The 25,075-nt window shown below is 40.3% G+C and overlaps 1 protein-coding gene across 1 annotated transcript; it reads left to right on the forward strand.

The window, feature by feature from the left end:
* The first annotated feature begins 1,568 nt into the window (after positions 1-1,568).
* Positions 1,569-25,075, forward strand: LOC120309051 (vomeronasal type-2 receptor 26-like). The gene is made up of 8 exons (XM_039345848.1): positions 1,569-2,063; positions 8,913-9,039; positions 10,945-11,212; positions 15,917-16,208; positions 20,878-21,735; positions 21,952-22,179; positions 23,125-23,251; positions 24,171-25,075. The coding sequence occupies exons 1-8, from the start codon at positions 1,569-1,571 to the stop codon at positions 25,073-25,075; spliced, it is 3,300 nt and encodes a 1,099-aa protein (XP_039201782.1).

Raw genomic sequence — 25,075 nt, forward strand, 5'->3', positions numbered from 1 at the left:
GAGGTTAGGAAAGATTCTTTGGATGAAAATCCTAAAGGGGAAAACAATTTAAAAGCTTGGGAAACTCTGAAAAATATGATCATAAAAGCCCAGTCCAGCATAATACCACTGAAAAAGAAAAACAAAACAAAACCAGGAAGAAACCAACATGGTTGCAGAAAGATCTCTCGGATAAACTGAAAAACAAAAAGGATAAGTACAAAAAATGGAAAGACAGACACATAACAAAGGCAGAATATCAGCAGACAGCCAGAATCTGCAAAGATGAAGTCAGGAAAGCAAAGGCTTCAAATGAACAAAGTCTTGCAACAAAAGTCAAAGATAATAAAAAAAGTTTCTTTCAACATATAAACAACAAGAAAAAAAAGTCAAGGAAACAATTGATCCACTAAAGAGAGAAGATGGCAAGGATGTAACAAGCAGTAGAGAGAAAGCTGAGCTCAACTCATTCTTTGCATCAATCTTCACACAAAAAGAAACTTGGGTGAATTACTGACCCATCTTACTTTGAGAGATAAATGCATTTCTATTGGGAAGAATGCCATGGCCTTTTATCTGTGCACCTGTTCATCAAATCCACTTGGAATAGACAGTTATATAGAGATCAATAAACAGGCCTTGAGCTGAACAAATTGAAGACAGATCTAAAATTCCAATTTATTTTCTCAAGGATCAGTTTCATTGTCATTTTATAACCCTGAATGATCTCTACAGAGATTATTTCTGCTACAAATAATTGAGTGTCCATGTTAGGAAGCATCACTGTGTTATCCTCAATGCTGCCAGAGGGAAGATATTGCCTTATACAGATTTATGCATATTATTATTATTATTATTATTATTATTATTATTATTATTATTATTGTTGTTGTTGTTGTTGTTGTTGTTGTTGTTGTTGTTGTTCGTGGCACAGTCAGACTAAATTGTTGTTATTTCTTAAATTTATTGGCCACCTATCTTACTGTGGGGCTTTTCAAGGTGGCTGACAATAATAAAAAAGAAAAAAATGAAAGTGTAAACAGATGTAAAGTAATAGAACAATAAAATAAACAATGGAAAAAAAACATGAAGTGAATTTGGTAAGATAGCCAAAAAGATGTTTCTGACTTTCTGATATATATACTGAAATTTGCAATACATTAGCTAAGTTGTATGCTGTGTCTTCCGTTTACTGCCTCGGGCACATTACCGTTAATGTGACTGTTACTATCTCTTTCTTCAGCTGGTCTATGACTCTGCTCCATTCATGAATTATAAAACCCCATGCCTTTCCTTCTTCCAAATGAGCCCTATAGAAAGCCTTCAGTATGAAGGGATTCTGTCTTTGCTTCTTTACTTCATGTAAATATGGGTTGTACTTGGTGTGATGGAAAATGAAAATGGAGAAAGATTTTTAGATGCAATTATACCATTATTTTTCAAGCATGGTGTCTGCTTTGAAATCACAAAGAAAATTGCCATAATAACATCTTTTAATGAAATTGGCAGCTTGTTCATGATAAAATCATAGATAGCAAGACAAATATAATAATATTTTATGGTGAATCTTATTCCATGATGCTACTGAGATGGTTACCATATCTGTCAAAAAAAAAGAACAGATGGAGCATATTACCAAAGGCAAAGTCTGGATATTGACAGCCCAGGTGGAGCTCACTTCACATGTTTATCAACATGACTGGGATTCCCAAATGATCCATGGTGCTCTGTCGTTCACAATTCATGCTAATAACCCACCAGGATTTAGACCTTTTGTTTTAAATAGAAATCCCTCTGGCGCAGAAGATGGTTTTATCAAAGACTTTTGGCAGCAAGCCTTCAACTGTGTATTTAAAACTTCAGATATGGATGAGGTGAATGGAGATATCTGCAGTGGGAAAGAAAAACTAGAAGATCTTCCTGGAACATTTTTTGAAATGAACATGATTGGTCACAGCTATAGTATCTATAATTCTGTCTATGCCATAGCCCATGCTTTACAAGCTATGTTTTCATCCAGACTTAGACAGAGATCAGTAGCAGAGGCAGGAAGACTGAAGCTTAAGAATCTAAATTCATGGCAGGTAATCGACTCAACATCTGGAAGATCATTAATCACAAATTCATTCCATATCTCCATAATTAACTCTCTTTACATTTCCTTCCCATGCTTCCATTTCTTTTGACTATGTTTTTATCAGCCCATGATGTCCATTGCACCCAGTCTTACACTTTTCCTAAAAATGCATCAAATTCCTCTTTCTCTAATCTCTCTTTCTCTCTCCCCCCCTGGCCCACATAGCTACATCATTTCTTGAAAGGTGTTTCATTTAACAACAGTGCTGGGGACAAAGTGACACTTGACCAGAATGAAGAATTACTAGCAGGATATGATGTATTGAACTGGATTGTTTCTTCTAACCAATCCTTCGTTAGGAAAAGAATTGGCAGATTAGACCCTGAAGCTCCATCGGACCAAAGGTTCACTATTAGTGAAGATGCCATAATCTAGCACAGCTGGTTTAAACAGATAAGGTCTAATTTCTAGGAATCTGTGAAAATCTCGCTTCCAGGTCACCATTACTTTGGCCAGATGTGTAATGTTAATCTCACTGACTAGTGATAAGCAGGAGTAACTCAGTATTGAGAGATGATTTGTAGAAAAACATGTTAATTAATTCAGAAAATAGAGCCAAGATATTTTTGCTCCAGTTCTACAGTACTTATGAATTTATTATGTGTAATATAAGGTTGATCTGAAGTCTTCAAAACATTATACCTGTTGAGTCCGTGGCGGGAAAACAGACACGAGAAGCAGCTGGAGTTCTCAGTTTCATTTATTCAGTGTTCAGCTTACAGGAAGATGGCTTCAGCTCGCCCAAACGCCTTGCAGCCTCTTATATAGGCAACTCCCGGGTAAATGGGTTACTTTTCCCGCGCCAGCACCCGCGCATGCGCACGGCGCTGGCGACAGCCTGTCTGGTCCCGGGCAGCTTTGCACCTGCCCGGGACTGCCTGCAAACGCCCGAGCCGTTTGCAAGGCTCGGGACATAACACCCCTTTCCCCCGGGCTAAAACTACTACCAACATACAACATTTATTTTATATGACATTTTGCTCCCCAGTGCTCCCACTGATTACTGGCTTTTGCCTTGCCAGCAATGTTATGTAATCTTCTAGATACTTAGGAGATTTCTTTGCTCTCTGTGACCTTCTTAGCTCTGGGTTACTGGCATAAGTCCCCTGACTGGAGGGAGGCGTGAGCCTGTTCTCTCTATTGTGCCCTGGTGTCTTCCAAGGACTGTGCCCCGATGCCTGGCCTGCTTGCTTGCCCACCGGGCTCGTCAGGCCAGGGCTTCTGTTACTTTGTGACCTGGTTGACCTACCTAGCTGTAGACCCTCAGGCCCCTTGAAGTGATAGCCGCTGCTGGGCGTCTCTGTAGAACCTCCTAGGTCAGTCCAAGACCTGTCAGGAGGCTGTCCATTCCCTGAACCCCATTCTGTGTTCGGGCTCGTGTGGGTTTCTGTACTTTCCCAAAACTCAGGTGTTCCCTGATTTGTGCTAGGGTTGTTGTAGTCGGGACTTGGTTCCTCGACTAGCTCTGTGTATGTTTGACCCCCTGTAGGATTTGGGGTAAGGTCAGGCCAACCTTGGGAATTGTGTGCCAGCTCTCTTGCGGGGAATGATTTGTTGGGATGCCCCCGGGTATCCTCCGTTGCTGGAGTGCTGTGTGATGTGTGTGGAAAGTGAGTATGCCCCCGGGGTGACTCCCTGGCTGGAGTAGGCGTGAGTGCCTGTTGTGTGGGTAAGCTCCATGACTTTCTTTTCGGAGCAATTGCAGAACCTTGGGACGAGCCGTTTGTGGCTCCCTCAGTGGAGATGGGCAGTAGCTCTTGCCCTTCCCTTTGCTCCAAAGGGTCCCCCTCCCCCCCTGGAAAAGACCCAGGAGTCTCAGCAGAAAAGTCTCGCCTAGAGCGAAGTTGGTCGATGTGCCGACGCAGGACACGACCGTTGTCCAGGGCAACCTCGTAGGAGAGAGGACCTGTGATCCTGGACACAGAAGCGGGGACCCATGTATGACCAGGCCCGTAATTGCGAGCCCAAACCGGGGCACCCACAAGTAGTTGTCTAGGTGCCCTAGGATGTGAGGTAGATGAAGGCAGTCTGTCCGGATGCAACCGGTCAAGTCTAGTAGTAAGTTGGCGCCCCCAACGAAGTTCAGCTGGACTTCTCCCTGTAGAAGTGGACGGTGTGGTGCGATAAGAAAGGAGAAAGTCAGCCAACCTGTGATGCCAGTCCCCGGAGGTGAGTCTCTTCAAGGCGTCCTTTGCGATGCGCACCATGCGTTCAGCCATACCGTTGGTGGACGGGTGAAAAGGCGCAGACGTGGCATGACGAATCAGGTTTGCCTGTAAGAAAGCTTGGAATTCGGAGGAGGTGAATTGAGGGCCGTTGTCGGACACAATGACATCTGGCAGCCCGTGTGCAGCAAAAATCCCCCTCAGTACCTGAATAGTCTTTGCAGTGGTGGTGGATGAGACAGGCACAACCTCAAGCCATTTTGAATGGCTGTCAACAAGGACCAAGAAGAACTGGCCCTGAAAGGGCCCAGCGTAGTCAATGTGCACCCTAGACCATGGGGACTGTGTTTCCTCCCATCTATGCACAGGAGCTTGGGGCATCTCTGGGCGAGATCGTTGGCACAGGTGGCATGCGTGTACCTTAGCCTCAATATCTTTATCTAAAGCAGGCCACCACAAGTGGCTGCGTGCAAGAGCCTTCATACGAACAATGCCAGGATGACCCTCGTGGAGGGATTCTAAGACCCTAGTCCTCATTGAGGTGGGAATGACAACTCTGTTTCCCCAAAGCAGACAACCCTGAGAAAGGGACAGTTCGTTCTTTTGGACCAGAAACTCTGAAACTCAGGACTAGGGCAGTGCTCAGGCCACCCGGACAGGACCCAGGAGCGGACACGTGAAAGTGTGTGATCTGTACCTGTTTCAGCGGTAACATCCCTGGCACTAAGAGGGAGCTCGGGCAAGGCTTGGATTGATAGAATGTTGACAGCTGGCGCGGGGTCAGCTTCTACTACTGGCAGAGGCAATCTACTGAGGCCATCAGCATGGCCCATTTCTTTCCCAGGCTTGTGGAGTAATGAAAAATCATATGCAGACAAGAAAATAGACCACCTAAGCATTCTAGGGGAAATGATGTGGGGAGTCTGTTTACGTGTGGTAAACAGTCCCAGCAGAGGCTTATGGTCAGTGAAGACCGTGAAATGCCTGCCATATAGAAAATCGTGGAATTTTTTAATTCCAGCAACAACAGCCAGAGCCTCCCTGTCTATCTGAGCGTAGTTGCGCTCGGCAGAAGACAGTGTTCTGGAGTAGTATGCAATAGGAACCTGAGTTCCATCAGACCTGAGGTGACTCAGGACAGCTCCAACCCCGTAGGGGGACGCATCACAAGCAATGCACACAGGGAGAGACTCGTTGAAATGTGCAAGAACACTGTTAGAAGTGAGCAAGGCCTTGACTTCTTTAAAGCAAGCCTCATGCGCTTGTGACCACAGCCACACAGCCTGTTTGTCTAGTAGCCTGTGAAGAGGCTCAGCTACACTAGCTTTATGTGGAAGAAAAGAATTGTAGAAATTCAGGAGGCCTAGAAAGGCCTGAAGTTCGGCCTTAGACTTTGGCCTGGGTGCATCTAAAATAGCAGTTAGTTTGGATTCAGCAGGATGAATCCCAGCAGCATCAATTTTGAATCCCAGAAATTCAGTAGAAGGCACCCCAATCTGGCATTTGTCTTTTCTGAGCTTGAGGCCTGATTTCCTGAATCTTAACAGGACAGCCCTAAGCCTTTCAGCTAGAATGTGTGTGGAGTCTCCTGCAATCAAGACATCGTCAAAGTAGGGGCAGACCCCTGGTATACCTCGTAGTGTGTTTTCCATTACGCTTTGGAAAATCCCAGGAGCGACATTTACTCCAAACTGTAGCCTTTTTACTTTAAAGGCTCCCCTGTGGGTCACAATGGTCTGAGCTATGGCAGCATCATCATCAACAGGCAGCTGTTGATATGCTTGAGCTAGGTCAAGCTTTGCAAAAACACGCCCCCCCTTGAGAGAGGCCAGGATGTGACTGACCACAGGAACAGGATAGGCATGTTGCTGCAATGCCTTATTGAGTGTGCATTTGTAATCAGCACAAATGCGAATGTCCCCATTTGCCTTTAGAGGCGTGACAATGGGGGTCTCCCACGGAATCAACAGGTTCTAGGATTCCCTGTTGGATTAGTTTGTCTAACTCAGTGTCAATCTTACTTTTTAAAGCAAAAGGGACCCTTCTTGCTTTAATCCTAATGGGAGTGACAGTGGGGTCTAGCTTTAAGGACACAGGTGGGTCCTTTGAATGTGCCCAGCTGGGGGCTGAAAACATCTGCAAATTCTTTGCAGACTTCCTGTAGGTCGAGTGTTTGTAAACTGTTGAGTCCTGTGACGTGTATCCCCAGGGCCTCAAACCAATCGAGTCCTATGAGACTCGTTCGTTCACCCCCTACTACTAATAAGTCTAGTGGACCTTCAAAACTCTTGTATTGCACGTTAAGGGTGGCCTCCCCCTTAACACACACTCTTGAGTTCTGAAAATCTGTTAATACAATATCAGAAGGCCTTAACTTGGCCTTAGACCCACTTCTGGAACAAATCTTCCTAAATGTATGCAATGAAATGATGGACAGGGCAGACCCTGTGTCTAGTTCCATAGATAATGGAACCCCTTGTAGCTTCACGTTGAGTGACAGCTTTTTCTTCATGGGCTTGTGTGTGCCTGTTCTACAGATGCTTCTTCGCGAAGCGCAAAAACCTACCCTATTCTGGCTGGGGAATCTGGTACCCTTCAGGCGTTCTTCTTGGGGTTGTGCCTTTCGTCGGCCCAGGCACACAGCTGCAATGTGCCCTTGTTTACCGCATGCCTGGCAGGTAGCGGAGCGGAACTTGCAGTCGGTTCTCCTGTGGCGACCTCCACAGCCGATGCACTTGAACGGAGCCGAAGAGCTTCCCTTCTGGTTCTCTTCCTTCGCGGGGTGTAGACGGTCGACTTCCTCGTCCAGATCCTCCTCGGAGTTTCGTCGGACGTCTTCCTGGTGCACGGACGCACCCTCTGCACTGTTTCTGATCGGCCGCATGTCTTTGACGGCGCCGCCTGCTACTTCTTCTGCGGTGACTTCCCTTAAGGCGTCTTGGAAGGATAATTCTTCCTTTGCGAAAAGTCTCTTTTGTAGCTCTCGATGCCTTAACCCGCACACGAATCGGTCCCTCAGTCGTTCCTCGAGGTCCTTGAACTCACAGGGCTTGGCGGCCTTCCGTAACGCGGCGATGTATTCCTTGGCTGACTCACCGGACCGTTGATCCCTCTGTTCGAAGATGTGGCGCCATGAGATAACGGACACCTTGGGGTTGAAGTGCTCCTTCAGCAGCTTCTTCAGGTCTGCGTAGCTTACAGACTCTACTGGGACAGGTGCTGCAATGTTTTCTGCGATTTCGAAGGCGTCTTGGCCGCAAACGCAAAGCAGGGTGGCCGCCTTCAAGCTATCTTCCCTCACTTGGTTTGCCTTGAAGTAGTTCTCCATTCTGGATACGTAGGACTCCCACCGCTCTGGATGTGAGACGTCGAATTCCGAAAGCCTTCCGATTTTCGCCATCTTCGGATCTTCAGGAGACGGGTCTATCAGCCAGCCTACCCCCGAATGCGCACCGGACTGGCGGGCAGCTGCCGAGTCGACGCCGTTCCTCTTTCGCCGCTCAGGACTCCTTGGGTAAGCTTACACTTCTTCCTTTCCAGGTAGTGCAAGGCATCCCATCCTCGTCGCCAGTGTTGAGTCCGTGGCGGGAAAACAGACACGAGAAGCAGCTGGAGTTCTCAGTTTCATTTATTCAGCGTTCAGCTTACAGGAAGATGGCTTCAGCCTCGCCCAAACGCCTCGCAGCCTCTTATATAGGCAACTCCCGGGTAAATGGGTTACTTTTCCCGCGCCAGCACCCGCGCATGCGCACGGCGCTGGCGACAGCCTGTCTGGTCCCGGGCAGCTTTGCACCTGCCCGGGACTGCCTGCAAACGCCCGAGCCGTTTGCAAGGCTCGGGACATAACAATACCTTACTCTTCATGGATATCAAATGCATTGCTTATGGTGACTTAAACAATTTATAGTGAAAAATATAGCACCTTGAAGAAAAACAACCCAATTAAAGTTATTTACATTTTTTATTATTTTATTTTTTATATAATTGTGGATTTCTTTTCTCAAGATTTTCTTGAACCCTAATAGATTACATAATTCCCAGAGCACTGATAAATATGTTCCATTGTTAACAATATATATTGCTCACAAAAAATAAAGGGAACACAAATGTATAGGATCCTATACGTTTGTGTTCCTTTTATTTTTTTGAGCAGTATACATTTTTTGGAAGGAAATGGATTCTTTCTTTAAAAGTTACCTGAAAGCTTTAGAAAAAAGAGGTAAACCACAGCATTAATCCTGCCACCAATTATGTCCATCTATAACCCCGAGTTTAGCATTATTTATGAAGGTATGGCCATTTGTCATTAATTCATTATTTACTGAGATGATTTCCTGTTTTTATTGGAAATAGTCTTCAGTTGAATAACTGTAGCTTAAGTGAGAGCTGTGATATTGATGTCTGTTGGCATATTCTATAGTGAGATATTGGACCGGTATTCTTAACAAGGAGATGAAAACCTTCTTAATTCCAATGTACCATGTTGATTATGAAGAAGGGTATCACTATTGTACAGTTAATTAGATGCTTCCTGTGAATCTCATTCACATTAAAATCTTTTGCTGGAATCTCCAAGGTTATTTCGTCAATATTGGCATTCTCCTTTTGTTTCTTTCTTATTGATGCTTCAGTCCCAGCCTCTTTCAGTTTGTTCTGAAAGTTGCCACCCTGGTTCAAACAAGAAAGTGAAGGAAGGGGAACCCTTTTGCTGCTATGACTGCATCCTGTGTCCAGATGAGAAGATTTCCAAGAAGAAAGGTAAGAAATAAGATGTTTGGATTACCAAACTCAAGGTAATTTAGAAAAACAATGAAATACAAATTTGTCCACACAATGGACTTTGAACCTGAAAAGCGCCCTTTGCCAGATCTCACAATGAATTTTTTTTTTATTGAAAATTTTTTAAAATTTAACAAAAACAAAGCAACCCTTCCCCAAACCTCCCCAATCCTCCCATTCCCTCCCCCGACCTTCCCAGAGCTGAATACAGGCTTAGTTGAAATTTCTTCAAAAAATCTTAAAAAAGATATAAACCATGAATAAATCTAAATACATTAATTGAACAAATTATAAATTATAAAATAATTAACAATAATAAAAAACATAAATACCAAAAGAAAAATGCTTAAAAGGAAAAAGAATAAAGAGAAAGAAAAAAGAAAAAGATAAAATAAAATAAAATAAAAATAAAAAATAGAAATAAAAAAAGAATAAAGTCTATAAAATATTTTAAATTTTAAATATAAGTTATTAAAAAACTAAATAATATTTTTTTATATCCAACTTATATTGTATAAAATCTATCCATTTTTTCCATACCGCAAAAAACTTCTCTTGCGATTGATCCTTCAAAAAAGCCGAAATCTTTGCCATTTCCGCCAAATAAGAAACTTTAAAAAACCACTCTTGCAAAGTAGGCAAAGATTCCTTCTTCCAACATTGCCCTACTAACAACCTTGCGGCTGTAATTAAATTTAACATCAATGTGGTCTCTTTAGTATCACAATCAGTAACAATACCTAACAAAAACAATTGTGGGGTAAATTTTACCCTCCTTCTAAAAATTCTTTGAATTTTCTCACAATGAAATTTGAAAGCTTAGTGTGTAATTAGATTATAGTTTGCCTGGGAAAAATAATTATAGGATATTGTTTAAATTTATTTTTTTATTTTAGATATTTATATGGACCCCATCTTAATATGAAATATGGGGTGGTCCCAATCAACCACTAAAGAACATCAATAATATTAAATGTAATTGATATTTAAACCCTAAGCCTTAAAAGCCTGTCATCTATGTTAAGCTTCCACATACAGTACAGTCCCTCATTAAACCCTCCGGTCCATCTCACCCTATTCCAGCACCTGGGGTAAAACTCAGATTTTACGTATTTTTTGGAAGGCTGGAAGGGTAGATGCTTGTCAAATTTTAAGAAGAAGGGTGTTCCATAGGGCAAGAGCTGCCACAGAAAAGACATACTTCCTAGATCCCATAAGATGGCCATATTTAAGAAAGGAAACTAGGAATATGCCCACCCTACCTGTCAGGGAAAGATGGTTCTGCAGATAATGTGACCTGTACAATATAGGGATTTAAAGATAATAACCAGAATTTTGAATTGAACCTGGAAGAAAACTGGAATAGAAATATTCAATAGTAATAGAATGAAATCTGCATTCTATATTTTAATTCTATTCTATTCTGTTCCTTCTTTCTTTCTTTCTTTCTTTCTTTCTTTCTTTCTTTCTTTCTTTCTTTCTTTCTTTCTTTCTTTCTTTCTTTCTTCTCTCTCTCTCTCTCTCCCTCCCTCCCTCCCCTCCTCTCTCTCTCTCTCCTCCTCCTCCTCCTCCTCCTGTTTTGGCAGTCTCGACCATTCTTAATTGATATTTTTGTAGTCTTTATTTGATGTCTCTCCATCTTCTGGGTCTGACTTGTGTTCTTTGACCTTCTTTTTTTATATATGCCTTGTAACTAAGATACTTCTAAACACATTAATCCATTTGATTTTTCAGATAGTAATGAATGTTATCCATGTACACAAGAAAACTACCCAAACAAGAACCACAATTTTTGTATACCTAAAACAATGACATTTTTATCTTATGAAGAACTTTTGGGGATCACTTTAGTTTTGTTTGCCCTTTTCTTTTCTTTGGTCTCAGTGATGGTGCTTGCAATATTTGTGAAGAACCACAACACTCCTATCATCATTGCCAATAACCGAAACCTCACTTACAGTCTCCTCATCTCCCTCCTGCTCTGCTTCCTTTCTGCATTCTTATTCATTGGTCATCCTGAGAAGATGGTATGTCTCCTGCAACAAATGACTTTTGGGGTTGTCTTTGCAGTGGCTGTTTCTTCAGTGTTGGCAAAAACCGTCACAGTGGTTCTGGCTTTCCTGGCCACCAAGCCAGGATCCAAGATGAGAATGTTTGTGGGAAAGAGACTGTCCAACTCCATTGTCATCTCCTGTTCTCTTATTCAAATACTGACATGGATACTGACATGGATTCGGTAGTTGAAGATATTATTCTGCAGTGCAATCAAGGCTCTGTGATTATGTTCTACAGTGTCCTAAGCTATTTGGGCTTCTTGGCTGTTATTAGTTTCATAGATGCTTTCATGACCAGGAAATTACCTGACACTTTCAATGAAGCCAAGTTCATCACCTTCAGCATGTTGGTCTTCTGCAGTGTTTGGATATCATTTGTTCCAACCTACCTGAGCACCAAGAGGAAGTACATGGTAGCAGTGGAGATATTTTCCATCTTGGCTTCTAGTGCTGGTTTGCTGGGTTGCATCTTTCTTCCCAAATGTTATGTAATTGTTTCAAGGTCTGACTTGAACAACAGAGAAACTTTAATGAAAAGAAAACAATTCTGATTTTGATTCATAATGTCCTTTGTGTAGTTTATAATTATGAAAACAATATCATCTTTTTCCAGAGTCATAAGGCTGCTTTATCAACATGTGCAGTTTTGGTGCTTTGGTTCACTATGAGAAATGTGGAGCAACATGGCTTTGTACACACACAAGGGGAGACAGAGGCAGCCCATGACAGAGAAATGCAAGACTAAAGATAAACCTAATAGCAATATCAATAGGATCTAGACCTATATACTATTTTATAGTGCTTTGCAGCCTTCTTTAAGTGAGTCAGCCTATTGCCCCCAACAATCTTGGTCCTCATTTTACTGACCTCAGAAGGATGGAAGGCTGAGTCAATCTTGAGCTGGTGAGAATCAAACTGCCAAACTGCTGGCATTTGGCAGTTAGCAGAATTAGCCTGCAGTACTGCATTGTAACCACTGTGCCACCACGGCTCTTAATAATTGGAATATTTGGAAAAAAACTAGTCCAAAACTCTTCACCCAGGGGACTTGAAGTGACATTTCACCCCTGGGGCTGCAGTTGACCTGCCCCACTCCTGGACACATGCACACATGTTAATAATTGGCAATGCCTTGGAATGGTATTTGGGGGTGATGCTTTTTTTTTTTTTTTTTGCTTGGAGCCGGCATCTCTGGGAGTGGACTGGAGTGCCCGATTTTTGTGGGAATAATAAAAAAAAGCATCTCCTTCCTTTCTTTCCTTACCTGACTTCCAGCCTTGTGCCATTTCTCCTTCGCAATCTGCCACGACCCCTGCAAGGAAACAAAGGAAGGTTTTTCTGGGGAAAAAAGGTCAATTAATCAATTCTAACTTCGCGATCTTTCACAAGAAGTTGGAATTGATTGATTGACCTCCCCCCCCAATTACTTTGTTTCCTTGCATGTGGCGGTGATGGATTGCGAAGGAGAAACAGCATGGGGCTGGAAGTCAGGTAAGGAAAGAAAGACAATTCCTGGGCGGAGTGAGGATTTCTTTCCTTACCTGCCCCACTTGTTCCGAGGCCGCTTTCTGCTCAGATCCATTGCTCTTGCCAATGGACCAACCGCCCACTTCAGTGCCCTTCCTCCCTGAGTCTCTGGCACGCCACCTGCCGCTTTGGTCGGCCTGCCAGCCCCAATCCTGCTCACCACCATCCAGCACTGCCACCCCAGGACTGCAGGGGGTGGCCTGGCATGGGAAGGGCATGTGCCTTACCCTCCTGCCACCATGCAGGGTAAGGTGGCCGCCCCTGCCCCTGCCCAGATGCCCTTGCCTCCCCCAAGCATTTTTTTATTAACCTGCGTTTCAGCTGCATTCTGTTTCTCCATTTGCTTCTCAGCTTCTCAAGAAGTTAGAAAGTCTGATGGAACTTTTTTTTTTTACCAATAGTCCCACAAACACGTGGTATTGATGCAGGTTGCTCGTGGATGGGACTGAAGGCCTAGGACTGGGGTGACGGCGCTCTGTGTGCCACCTGTTGCACGGATGCTATAGCTTCGTCACCATGGATCTAGTAATTGTAATTGTATAGAGAACAAATCCTGTTTTAGGTCATACTTCTGTTAAAATATTGAAAATTTAAAAGGGCTCAGAAATATTTAAGCATGACAGTATTGCTACTGTGAACTCTCTTCAACATGATAGTGTGCAGAAATATTAAGATTAATATATATTAAATAATTTCAGTTTTAAAATTCACGCTGGCTAGAGCTAGGTCAGATAACTAAAGCAGAGCATATCCAATTACCTAAATCTGTAAGTACAAATATTGCACTTAATTATTTAACTTTCAGGCATATTTTAAGAAAACTAAAGATAAATTGGCATAGATCTTGCCACGTGGTGCATCATGCCGGTGCTGCCGCTCACCTCAGGAGGCCGCTTGGCTCATTGTGCCGGTGCCACCGCTTATGGCAGAAAGCTACATGTCATGTCATGCCAATGCTGTCACTTGCAGTAGGAGTTATGTTGTGCCAGTGCTGCTGCTCTGGTATACCATGACACAATGTGCCATGCGGCCTGCTGCCATGAGTGGCTACACTGGCATGATGCAGCTTGTGGATTCCTGCCATTAGCAACAACACTGCATAAAGCAAAGCCACAAATGGCTTTACTTGTGTGAAGCACCGCACGGCCTCCTGCTTTGAGCAGTGGTACTGGCGTGATGAGCCACATGGCCTGCCATGAGTAGTGCACCAACATGATAAGCTACACAGCTTCCTGCCACAGTGGTGGCACCGGCCTGAAGTGTCATGTGACTTCCTGCAGCGAGTGTGTCATTCTCCTGCCACGTGGCATCCATCCATGAGCAGCTCCAAGTGGCTGCAAAAGTTGGGCAGTGGCGTGGCAGGTGTTGGGGTGTGAGAGGCCTGGCTGTGATGGTCCTAAGCTAAGTGGGTGCGGGGCATAGCTCCACTCCCTCACCCCGCCCTAGCTTGATTTTTATGCCTTTGCCTCATCCCAAAACTAGGGCTAATTTTGTGAGTAGGGTTTATATTAAGTGCATACATAACAATAAAGCTAGGTCTTGTTTTTGGAATAGGTCTTATTTTCCGGGAAACACAGTATCATCTACTTATCTATCTATCTATTTACCTACCTACCTACCTACCTACCTACCTACCTACCTACCTACCTACCTACCTATCATCTCTCATCTCTGTCTCTCTCAGATTTTCAAGCATATCTTAAACTGAAGATAGGTTAGATTTGGTCATCTTCTATCTGGGGAGTCAGTGCAGACATTTGGGGGATTAGGCTGTTTGCTACTGTGCAAATAGGAGAATCACATGATGTAATGGAAATGAGACCTGGGAGAGAAATGAGACATTCTCATATGCACAGTGTGAAAACGAGCAAAGTTGAATTGTTTCTTTATTCTGGTAAAATATGTTGGGCTGTATATTTTAGGTGTAGGTCAGAAGATTGGGGAATGGTGATGTAAAGCATAACTTTTTTTGTTACTGATTATTTCATAATAAATGTTCTTTCCAAAGCATATGTTTTTCTTTATTTCTCTGGGATTTATACTGGTAATTACTTAGTTCCTTAATTATAATAATACTGGTAGTTTTCTTTTTGTTTACTTCATGCCGAGCTTCAATGTCCAAGATCAAGATCAACAGCAAAAAGTTTGAAGGATATTATTAACACACCAGTTTATGGTATTTTTCAAGCTGGAAGAAAGAGTGAAAACAGACATGAACTGTCCAGGATGATTTCTGATAGATTCTTCTCTAAAGGGTTGGCTGTCAGGAGTTTTTATTACTAGACATTTAATTTTGACATCACAAAGAAATAAAAATACGAAAAGTACAATACTTATGATAGGCAAAATTTGGATTTGCTTTGAGAAGGATGGCTTTAACAGTTTTGCTGCTAATACTATTTTCTCCCCAAGTATATAGGACTGATCAAGTGAAATGTAAATTTCAAAATCTTTTTGTACCATATCACAAATATCATCAATGGGGAGATCTCATAGTAGGTGGCATAGGGACCTTAGGCAGTTTTTTGCATGGTGCCCTAAATTTTGAAGAAGTGCCACCACCACCATTGCAGGAAGATCTCATGTAAGGATTTTGCTTTAGTTTTGTTGTGGGAATAATTGGTCATAGAGCTGGATTCAATTACTCAGTTTTGAATTGTTATGGATGTTCATAATTTCCTTTATTATTTTCCTTGACATCTATCATTTCCTTTTGAAACCTTCTCAAACAAATATTGCCTTTTTATTGATCTGATCTCTCCTTCTTCTATCCATAACTTAATATGTTGGGCAGAATATTAGTGAAAATACAGCATTAAAATTCTTCATTTAACTATTTATTCGGAGTCCCAATTAGCTTAATAAATAATCCAAAGCCTTCCCTTTATAAATTGCAGAGATTGTCACTTCCAATTTTCCCAATCTTTTGTCTAATACAATATGGAGATCATTTTGAGATGCTATTCTCCAATGACGAGTGGTATTTCTTTAGATTATTTAATGATTCAAACTCACTTTTTATTGACTTATGTTTTGTAAACTACTCTGCACCAAAAAGATGTTTGCAGAAATAAAAGCATAGAAATGAATAAAACACCATTTTGTAACTTAGTAAATTTTATACTGTCCTACCATTGTCCTTGATCAATTAAAAATGACCCAGATATCTGTAATGATAAAAAGAAATGATTTCAAGGGTATACCAATACGGAGAATGCAAAACAGGTTTTTTTTATTTAAACTTCAATATCATAAATAAATTGATTCTATTCCAGTTTGTTGCCTAAGAATTACCAACATATCCTGGCCCTGGTATTTGCAGTGAAGGAGATCAATGAAAATCCTCATATCTTACCTAATGTCACCCTGGGCTTCCACATTTATGACAGTCACTTCAGTGCAGAGAAGACCTATCATGCCACAATGCTTCTACTTTACAGCTTGAAGAAATTTGTTCCCAACTACATCTGTGGTATTCAGAATCATCTGACAGCAGTGATTGGGGGATTAGACTCCAAAACATCAATTGTCATTGCAAATGTCTTGGATATCTACAAAGTTCCACAGGTAGATTACATCAGCTTCAAATTATATTGATCTAGAGAAGCAATTTTTGTTTTGTTTAAATAAAGGTTATTCTGTCACAGTATGTGATGTCTGCCTGCAAAACATGCTCCTAGATTGCAGTGAAATGCAGAACAGACTGATTTATATTTGGTAGATCGGATGCTTCACCCATTTTTTGATTTTTTTAAAAGTTAAACCTCATTTTATAATGACACTAATTTAATTTATTTAATCCAATGAAAATGTATGGGTGCAAGTGTGTGTAAAAAGAGAGAGAGAGGAAGAAAAACCTACAAATTCTGATTTATTGAAATGTAAATGTTGCTAGATGGACAGCACAATCAGTAAAGAGTAAGGTGGCACCATAAAGTTAATCAATATATCATCACATATATCAGATAAGGTGCTGTTATATATGTGATATATGATATATAGAGAAAGGGACAACTATAAAAATGCAGGAAATATGTGTATAAAATAGAGTACTAATACAGAAAAGTATATGAGTAATGAAACTGAATGCTCAGAGTGGCATAATTTTGTTTTATTAGAATTATGATGTTGTGCATCTTGAGTTTAGGTTTAAGATATTTGATCACAGAGAGCAAATACAACTGAATCCTGAATCAGGATAGTGTCATTTTCATCCATTTAAGATATTGGATTTAAAGATCTAAAAACCTCATAGAAATGTGTGCAAATAACTCCAGAACATTACAGTTCCATTATCTTCTAGAAGTACTTTTGCTTTTCAGAAAGCAGACTTAAGAGAATGCCTATGTTATCTTTTAGGCAGCAAGGCCTCATGTTCAAATCATAAAAGAAACCCACCATGAGGGCTTTAAACTAAAATTATGGAGGGAGAGTGACCAATTTTTAAGATCTCCAGGACCCAATTCCAACAAAACCCCCTAGAAAACAAATCAAATAATGAGGTAAGGGATGATGGGAAGGAAGACAAACACCAAATAGGAGATATAGGAAGCATACCTAGAGTCAGGTATGTATATAGGTCTCAAATGCCTATATACAAATGCTCAAAGTTTGAGGAACGAACAGGTTAGTTTGAATTATTAATATATGAGGGTAGATATGATATAGTTGCAATTACTGAAACTTGGTGGTTGAAACCCATGACTGGAACATACTGATAGAAGGATAGAAACTGTTCAAAAAACCCAGACCCCAGAAAAGAGGTAAAGTTGTATTATATGTATAGGAACCTTGGGTGAGAGTAACCAAGTCATATTGGAATTCAATATAATGCAAATACAAGCAATGGAACATAATCATACCAGAGTCTTAGATTTTAAAAGAACTGATTTTAACAAACTCAGACAGAGCTTGGAAAAGATTCCTTGGATGAAAATCCTAAAGGGGAAAACAATCCAAAAGCTTGGGAAAATATGATCATAAAAGCCCAGTCCAGCACAATACCACTGAAAAAGAAAAAATAAGAAACCCAGGAAGAAACCAACATGTTGCACAAAGATCTCTCAGATAAACTGAAAAACAAAAAGGATAAGTACAAAAAATGAAAAGACAGACACATAACTAAGGCAGAATATCAGCAGACAGCCAGACTCTGCAAAGATGAAGTCAGGAAAGCAAAGGCTTAGAATGAACAAAGTCTTGAAAAAAAAGTAAAAGATAATAAAAAAAGTTTCTTTTAACATATAAATAACAAGGAAAAAGTCGAGGAAATGATCCACTAAAGAGAGAAGATGGCAAGGACGTAACAAACAGTAGAGAGAAAGCTGAGCTCCTTAACTCATTCTTTGCATCAGTCTTCACCCAAAAAGAAGCTATAGCCCAACTACCAAACACATAATTGTAAAAGATAGATTAGCAAGAAAAATAAGCAAGAAAATGGTAAAAGAACAGCTGTCTGATCTTGATGAATATAAATCACTAGGACCTGACGAATTACATCCCAGAGTTCTAAATGAGCTGGCAGATGTCATCTCAGAACCATTGTACCATATCTTTAAAAACTCCTGGAGCACCAGAGAACTACCAGAGGACTGGAAAAGAACTGATGTGGTTCCCATCTTTAAAAAAGGAAAAAAAAACAGACCCAGGAAAGTAGAGACCAAACAGCCTAATATCAATACGCAGGAAGATACTGGAAAAGATAATCAAAAAAGAAATCTGTGAACATCCAGAAACAGATAAAGTTATAACTAGAAGCCAGCATGGATTTATTAAAAACAGATTATACCAAACCAATCTTACTTCATTGTTTGACAAAGTGACTAAATTAGTAGACCAGCAAAATGCTGTGGACATAATATACCTAGACTTCAGTAAGGCATTTATAAAGAAGACCACGACCTACTTCTTGGTAAGCTAGAAAAAAGTGGAATAGATGGCATCATCACCAGATGGATTTGTAACTGGCTGACAAACCATACACAGCACATAGTCCTTAATGGTACTAGCAGTGAGGTACCACAACATTTCGTCTTAGGCCCAGTACTCTTCAATATCTTCATAAATGCCTCAGATGAGGGAATAGATGGGGAACTCATGAAATTTGCAGATTATACTAAGTTGGCAGGTTTAGCCAACACCCCAGATGATAGATGCATGATCCAGATGGATCTTAACAGACTTGAACACTGGGCCCTATCTAACAAAATGAAATTCAACAGAGAGAAAAGTCAATACAATTCTAAGTTGCATCAACAGAGGGATTGAATCAAAATCATGTGAGGTACTAGTTCCATTCTATAAAGCCGTAGTAAAACCCACCTAGAATACTATTTCCTGTTTTGATATCATACTATAAAAAAGATGTTGAGACTCTAGAAAGAGTGCAGAGAAGAGCAACAAAGATGATTAGGGGCCAGGAGGCTAAAACATATGAAGAACGGTTGCAAGTACTGAGCAGAGCTAGTCTAGTGAAGGAAAGGACCAGGGGTGACATTATAACAGTGTTCCAATATTTGAGGGTCTGTCATAGAGAGGAGGAGGGTCAACCTATTTTCCATAGTACCCAAAGGCCAGACAAGGAACAATGGATGGAAACTGATCAAGGAGAGATTGAAATTAGAACTAAGGAGAAATTTTCTGACAGTGAGAACAATCAGCCAATGGAACAGCTTGCCTTCAGAAGTTGTAGGTGCTTCATCACTGGAAGCTTTCAAGAAGACACTGGACAGCCCCTTATCAGAAATGGTAGGGTCTTCTTCTTGAGCAGGGAGTTGGACTAGATGACCTCCAAGGTCCCTTCCAACTCTGTTATTCTGTATAACTGTACGACATTTTGGGTACATTTGAAAGGACTCAGATACTTTCACATGTTTAGTACCATGAGCAGAATAGTGAAATTTAATTAAAGCTTTGCAGTTGATAGACTAGCCACCCTGCTGTTTCTGAAGCTATGTCAGAGATTGGAACTGATAGCAACTAAAATAAATAAATAAAGCCTGAGAACATGAGTTTCAAGGAATATGGAAGAGATTTGGGGTTCTGCTGCTGTCTGGGCTCACTTTAGTTTCTCTGGCAAATCATAGACTGACTTCTCTTCATCTATATAGTACAGACTTTCCGCTGCTCAGCAGTCAAAAGACAGATTTGCAAGACTGTAAGAGTGCTAAGGGTTTGGGTAATGGCTGAAGACTTAGATAGATCAAAAACATCATGCCAGCCATAAGGAAAATGCCAGAAGTTCACACTGAGATAAAATGATTGAATATCCTTCCATAGCAGCTCAAATGAGGATCTGTGACCAGAATTACATGCTAAGGAAGACCCTTAGGTGAATTACTGACCCATCTTACTTTGAGAGATAAATGCATTTCTATTGGGAAGAATGCGATGGCCTTTTATCTGTGCACCTGTTCATCAAATCCACTTGGAATAGACAGTCATATAGATCAATAAACAGGCCTTGATCTGAACAAATTGAAGACAGATCTAAAATTCCAATTTATTTTCTCAAGGATCAGTTTCATTGTCATTTCATAACCCCGAATGATCTCTACAGAGATTATTTCTGCTACAAATAATGGAGTGTCCACGTTAGGAAGCGTCACTGTGTTATCCTCAATGCTGCCAGAGCGAAGATATTGCTTTATACAGATTTCTGCACATCATCATCATCATTATTATTATTATTATTGTTGTTGTTGTTGTTGTTGTTGTTGTTTCTTGCACAGTCAACAGGATGGTCAGACTAGATTGTTGTTATTTCTTAAATTCATTGGCCACCTATCTCACCGTGAGGCTATTCTAGGTGGCTGACAATAATAAAAACGAAGAAAATGAAGGTGTAAACAAAACAGATGTAAAGTCATAGAACAGTAAAATAAACAACGAAAAAAACCCATAAAGTGAGTACCGTAAAATAACCAAAAAGCTGGAGGGGTGGAAAACAGAGTGTGGAGGTGGGGAATTGTCTCCACAAGCAAATTGTTAGCCATGTTTGATTTCATTGTCGTTCCCTCTATCATAGTTGACATGCAGAATTTATAACCTAGTTCCTTCCTTACTGTGCAAGCTGATCAGAAATGTAACACTGCTTGTTTCTGACTTTCTGATATATATATTGAAATTTGCAATACATTAGCTAAGTTGTATGCCGTGTCTTCTGTTTACTGCCTCTTGCACATACCATTAATGTGACTGTTACTATCTCTTTCATTTGCTGTCAATTTTCCTTCAGCTGGTCTATGGCTCTGCTCCAATCATGAATTATAAAACCCCATGCCTTTCCTTCTTCCAAATGAGCCCTATAGAAAGCCTTCAGTATGAAGGGATTCTGTCTTTGCTTCTTTACTTCAGGTGGACATGGGTTGGACTTGGCGTGATGGAAAATGAAAATGGAGAAAGATTTTTAGATGCAATTATACCACTATTTTTCAAGCATGGTGTCTGCTTTGAAACCATAGAGAAAATTGCCATAATAACATCTTTTAATGAGATTGGCAGCTTGTTCAACCGAGGTGCAGAAATCCATGATAAAATCATAGATAGCAAGACAAATATAATGATATTTTATGGCGAATCTTATTCCATGATGCTACTGAGATGGTTACCGTATCTGTCAAACAAAGAACAGATGGAGCATATCACCAGAGGCAAAGTCTGGATATTGACAGCCCAGGTGGAGCTCACTTCACATGTTTATCAACGTGACTGGGATTCCCAAATGATCCATGGTGCTCTGTCCTTCACAATTCATGCTAATAACCCACCAGGATTTAGACCTTTTGTTTTAAATAGAAATCCCTCTGGCGCAGAAGATGGTTTTATCAAAGACTTTTGGCAGCAAGCCTTCAGCTGTGTATTTAAAGCTTCAGATATGGATGAGGTGAATGGAGATATCTGCAGTGGGAAAGAAAAACTAGAAGATCTTCCTGGAACATTTTTTGAAATGAACATGATTGGTCACAGCTATAGTATCTATAATTCTGTCTATGCCATAGCCCATGCTTTACAAGCTATGTCTTCATCCAGACTTAGACAGAGATCAATAGCAGAGGCAGGAAGACTGAAGCTTAAGAATCTAAATTCATGGCAGGTAATCGACTCAACATCTGGAGATCATTAGTCACAAATTCATTCCATATCTCCATAATTAACTCTCTTTACATTTCCTTCCCATGCTTCCATTTCTTTTGACTATGTTTTTATCAGCCCATGATGTTCATTGCACCCAGTCTTACACTTTTCCTAAAAATGCATCTAATTCCTCTTTCTCTAATCTCTCTTTCTCTCTCCCCCCCGGCCCACATAGCTACATCATTTCTTGAAAGGTGTTTCATTTAACAACAGTGCTGGGGACAAAGTGACACTTGACCAGAATGGAGAATTACTAGTGGGATATGATGTATTGAACTGGATTGTTTCTTCTAACCAATCCTTCATTAGGAAAAGAGTTGGCAGATTAGACCCTGAAGCTCCATCGGACCAAAGGTTCACTATTAGTGAAGATGCCATAATCTGGCACATCTGGTTTAACCGGGTAAGATCTGATTTCTAGGAATCTGTGAAAATCTCGCTTCCAGGTCACCATTGCTTTGGCCAGATGTGTAATGTTAATCTCACTGACTAGTGATAAGCAGGAGTAACTCAGTATTGAGAGATGATTTGTAGAAAAACATGTTAATTAATTTAGAAAATGGAGCCAAGATGTTTTTGCTTCAGTTCTACAGTACTTATGAATTTATTATGTATAATATAAGGTTGATCTGAAGTCTTCAAAACATTATACCTTACTCTTCATGGATATCAAATGCATTGCTTATGGTGACTTAAACAATTTATATGAAAAATATAACACCTTGAAGAAAAACAACCCCATTAAAGTTATTTATATTTTTATTGTTTTATTATTTATATAATTGTGGATTTGTTTTATCAAGTTTTTCTTGAACGCTAATAGATTACATAATTCCCAGAGCACTGGTAAATATGTTCCACTGTTAACAATATACATTTTTTGGAAGGAAATGGATTCTTTCTTTAAAAGTTACCTGAAAGCTTTAGAAAAAAGAGGTAAACCACAGCATTAATCCTGCCACCAATTATGTCCATCTATAACCCCGAGTTTAGCATTATTTATGAAGGTATGGCCATTTGTCATTAATTCATTATTTACTGAGATGACTTCCTGTTTTTAATGGAAATAGTCTTCAGTTGAATAACTGTAGCTTAAGTGAGAGCTGTGATATTGATGTCTGTTGGCATATTCTATAGTGAGATATTGGACCAGTATTCTTAACAAGGAGATGACAACCTTCTTAATTCCAATGTACCATGTTGATTATGAAGAAGGGTATCACTATTGTACAGTTAATTAGATGCTTCCTGTGAATCTCATTCACATTAAAATCTTTTGCTGGAATCTCCAAGGTTATTTCGTCAATATTGGCATTCTCCTTTTGTTTCTTTCTTGTTGATGCTTCAGTCCCAGCCTCTTTTAGTTTGTTCTGAAAGTTGCCACCCTGGTTCAAACAAGAAAGTGAAGGAAGGGGAACCCTTTTGCTGCTATGACTGCATCCTGTGTCCAGATGGGAAGATTTCCAAGAAGGAAGGTAAGAAATAAGATGTTTGGATTACCAATCAAACTCAAGGTAATTTAGAAAAACAATGAAATACAAATTTGTCCACACAATGGATCCTTATTCCAGAATTTTTAATAAAATGCATGGGAAAAATAATTATAGGATATTGTTTAAATTTATTTTTTTATTTTAGATATTTATATGGACCCCATCTTAACATGAAATATGGGGTGGTCCCAATCAACCACTAAAGAACATCAATAATATTAAATGTAATTGATATTTAAACCCTAAGCCTTAAAAGCCTGTCATCTATGTTAAGCTTCCACATACAGTACAGTCCCTCATTAAACCCCCCAGTCCATCTCACCCTATTCCAGCACCAAGGCTGGAAGGTTAGAGGCTTGTCAAATTTTAAGAAGAAGGGTGTGCCATAGGGGAAAAGCTGGCACAGAAAAGACATCTTCCTAGATCCCATAAGATGGCCATTTTTAAGAAAGGAAACTAGGAATGTGCCCACCCTACCTGTCAGGGAAAGATTGTTCTGCAGATAATGTGACATGTACATTACAGGGATTTAAAGATAATAACCAGAATTTTGAACTGAACCTGAAACAAAACTGGAATAGAAATATTCAATAGTAACAGAATGAAATGTGCATTCTTTATTTTAATTCTATTCTATTCTATTCTATTCTATTCTATTCTATTCTATTCTATTCTATTCTTTCTTTCTTTCTTTCTTTCTTTCTTTCTTTCTTTCTTTCTTTCTTTCTTTCTTTCTCGCTCTCTCACTCTCCCTCCTCCTCCTCCTCCTCCTCTGGCAATAGTAGTCTTTATTTGATGTCTCTCCATCTTCTAGGTCTGACTTGTGTTCTTTGACATTCTGTTTTTAATACGTCTTGTACCCGAGATAGTTCTAAAGACATTAATCCATTTGATTTTTCAGATAGTAATGAATGTTATCGATGTACACAAGGAAGCTATCCAAACAAGAAACACAATTTTTGTATATCTAAAACAATGACATTTTTATCTTACGAAAAACTTTTGGGGATCACTTTAATTTTTTTTGCCCTTTTCTTTTCTTTGGTCGCAGTGATGGTGCTTGTAATATTTGTAAAGAACCACAACACTCCTATCATCATTGCCAATAACCGAGACCTCACTTACAGTCTCCTCATCTCCCTTCTGCTCTGCTTCCTTTCTGCATTCTTATTCATTGGTCATCCTGAGAAGATGGTATGTCTCCTGCAACAAACTACTTTTGGGATTGTCTTTGCAGTGGCTGTTTCTTCAGTGTTGGCAAAAACCGTCACAGTGGTTCTGGCTTTCCTGGCCACCAAGCCAGGATCCAAGATGAGAATGTTTGTGGGAAAGAGACTGTCCAACTCCATTGTCATCTCCTGTTCTCTTATTCAAATAGGTATCTGCATGACATGGCTAACAACTTCTCCCCCATTCCCAGATACTGACATGGATTCGGTAGTTGAAGAAATTATTCTGCAGTGCAATCAAGGCTCTGTGACTATGTTCTACAGTGTCCTAAGCTATTTGGGCTTCTTGTCTGTTATTAGTTTCATAGTTGCTTTCATGGCCAGGAAATTACCTGATACTTTCAATGAAGCCAAGTTCATCTCCTTCAGCATGTTGGTCTTCTGCAGTGTTTGGATATTGTTTGTTCCAACCTACCTGAGCACCAAGGGGAAGTACATGGTAGCAGTGGAGATATTTTCCATCTTGGCCTCTAGTGCTGGTTTGCTAGGTTGCATCTTTCTTCCCAAATCTTATGTAATTCTTTTAAGACCTGACTTGAACAACAGAGAAACTTTAATGAAAAGAAAACAATTCTGA

This window comes from Crotalus tigris, unplaced genomic scaffold (genome assembly GCF_016545835.1).
Source record: "Crotalus tigris isolate CLP2741 ecotype Arizona unplaced genomic scaffold, ASM1654583v1 scf7180000017977.1317863, whole genome shotgun sequence".
Taxonomy (NCBI): Eukaryota; Metazoa; Chordata; class Lepidosauria; order Squamata; family Viperidae; genus Crotalus; species Crotalus tigris.

Coding starts and splice junctions, on each gene's coding strand:
- LOC120309051 (XM_039345848.1), top strand. CDS start 1,569: ATGGTTACCATATCTGTCAAAAAAAAAGAACAGATGGAGCATATTACC. Junction 11,213..15,916: donor CCAGGATCCAAGATGAGAAT/GTTTGTGGGAAA, acceptor ATTCTATTCCAG/TTTGTTGCCTAAGAATTACC. Junction 23,252..24,170: donor GAAGATTTCCAAGAAGGAAG/GTAAGAAATAAG, acceptor TTGATTTTTCAG/ATAGTAATGAATGTTATCGA.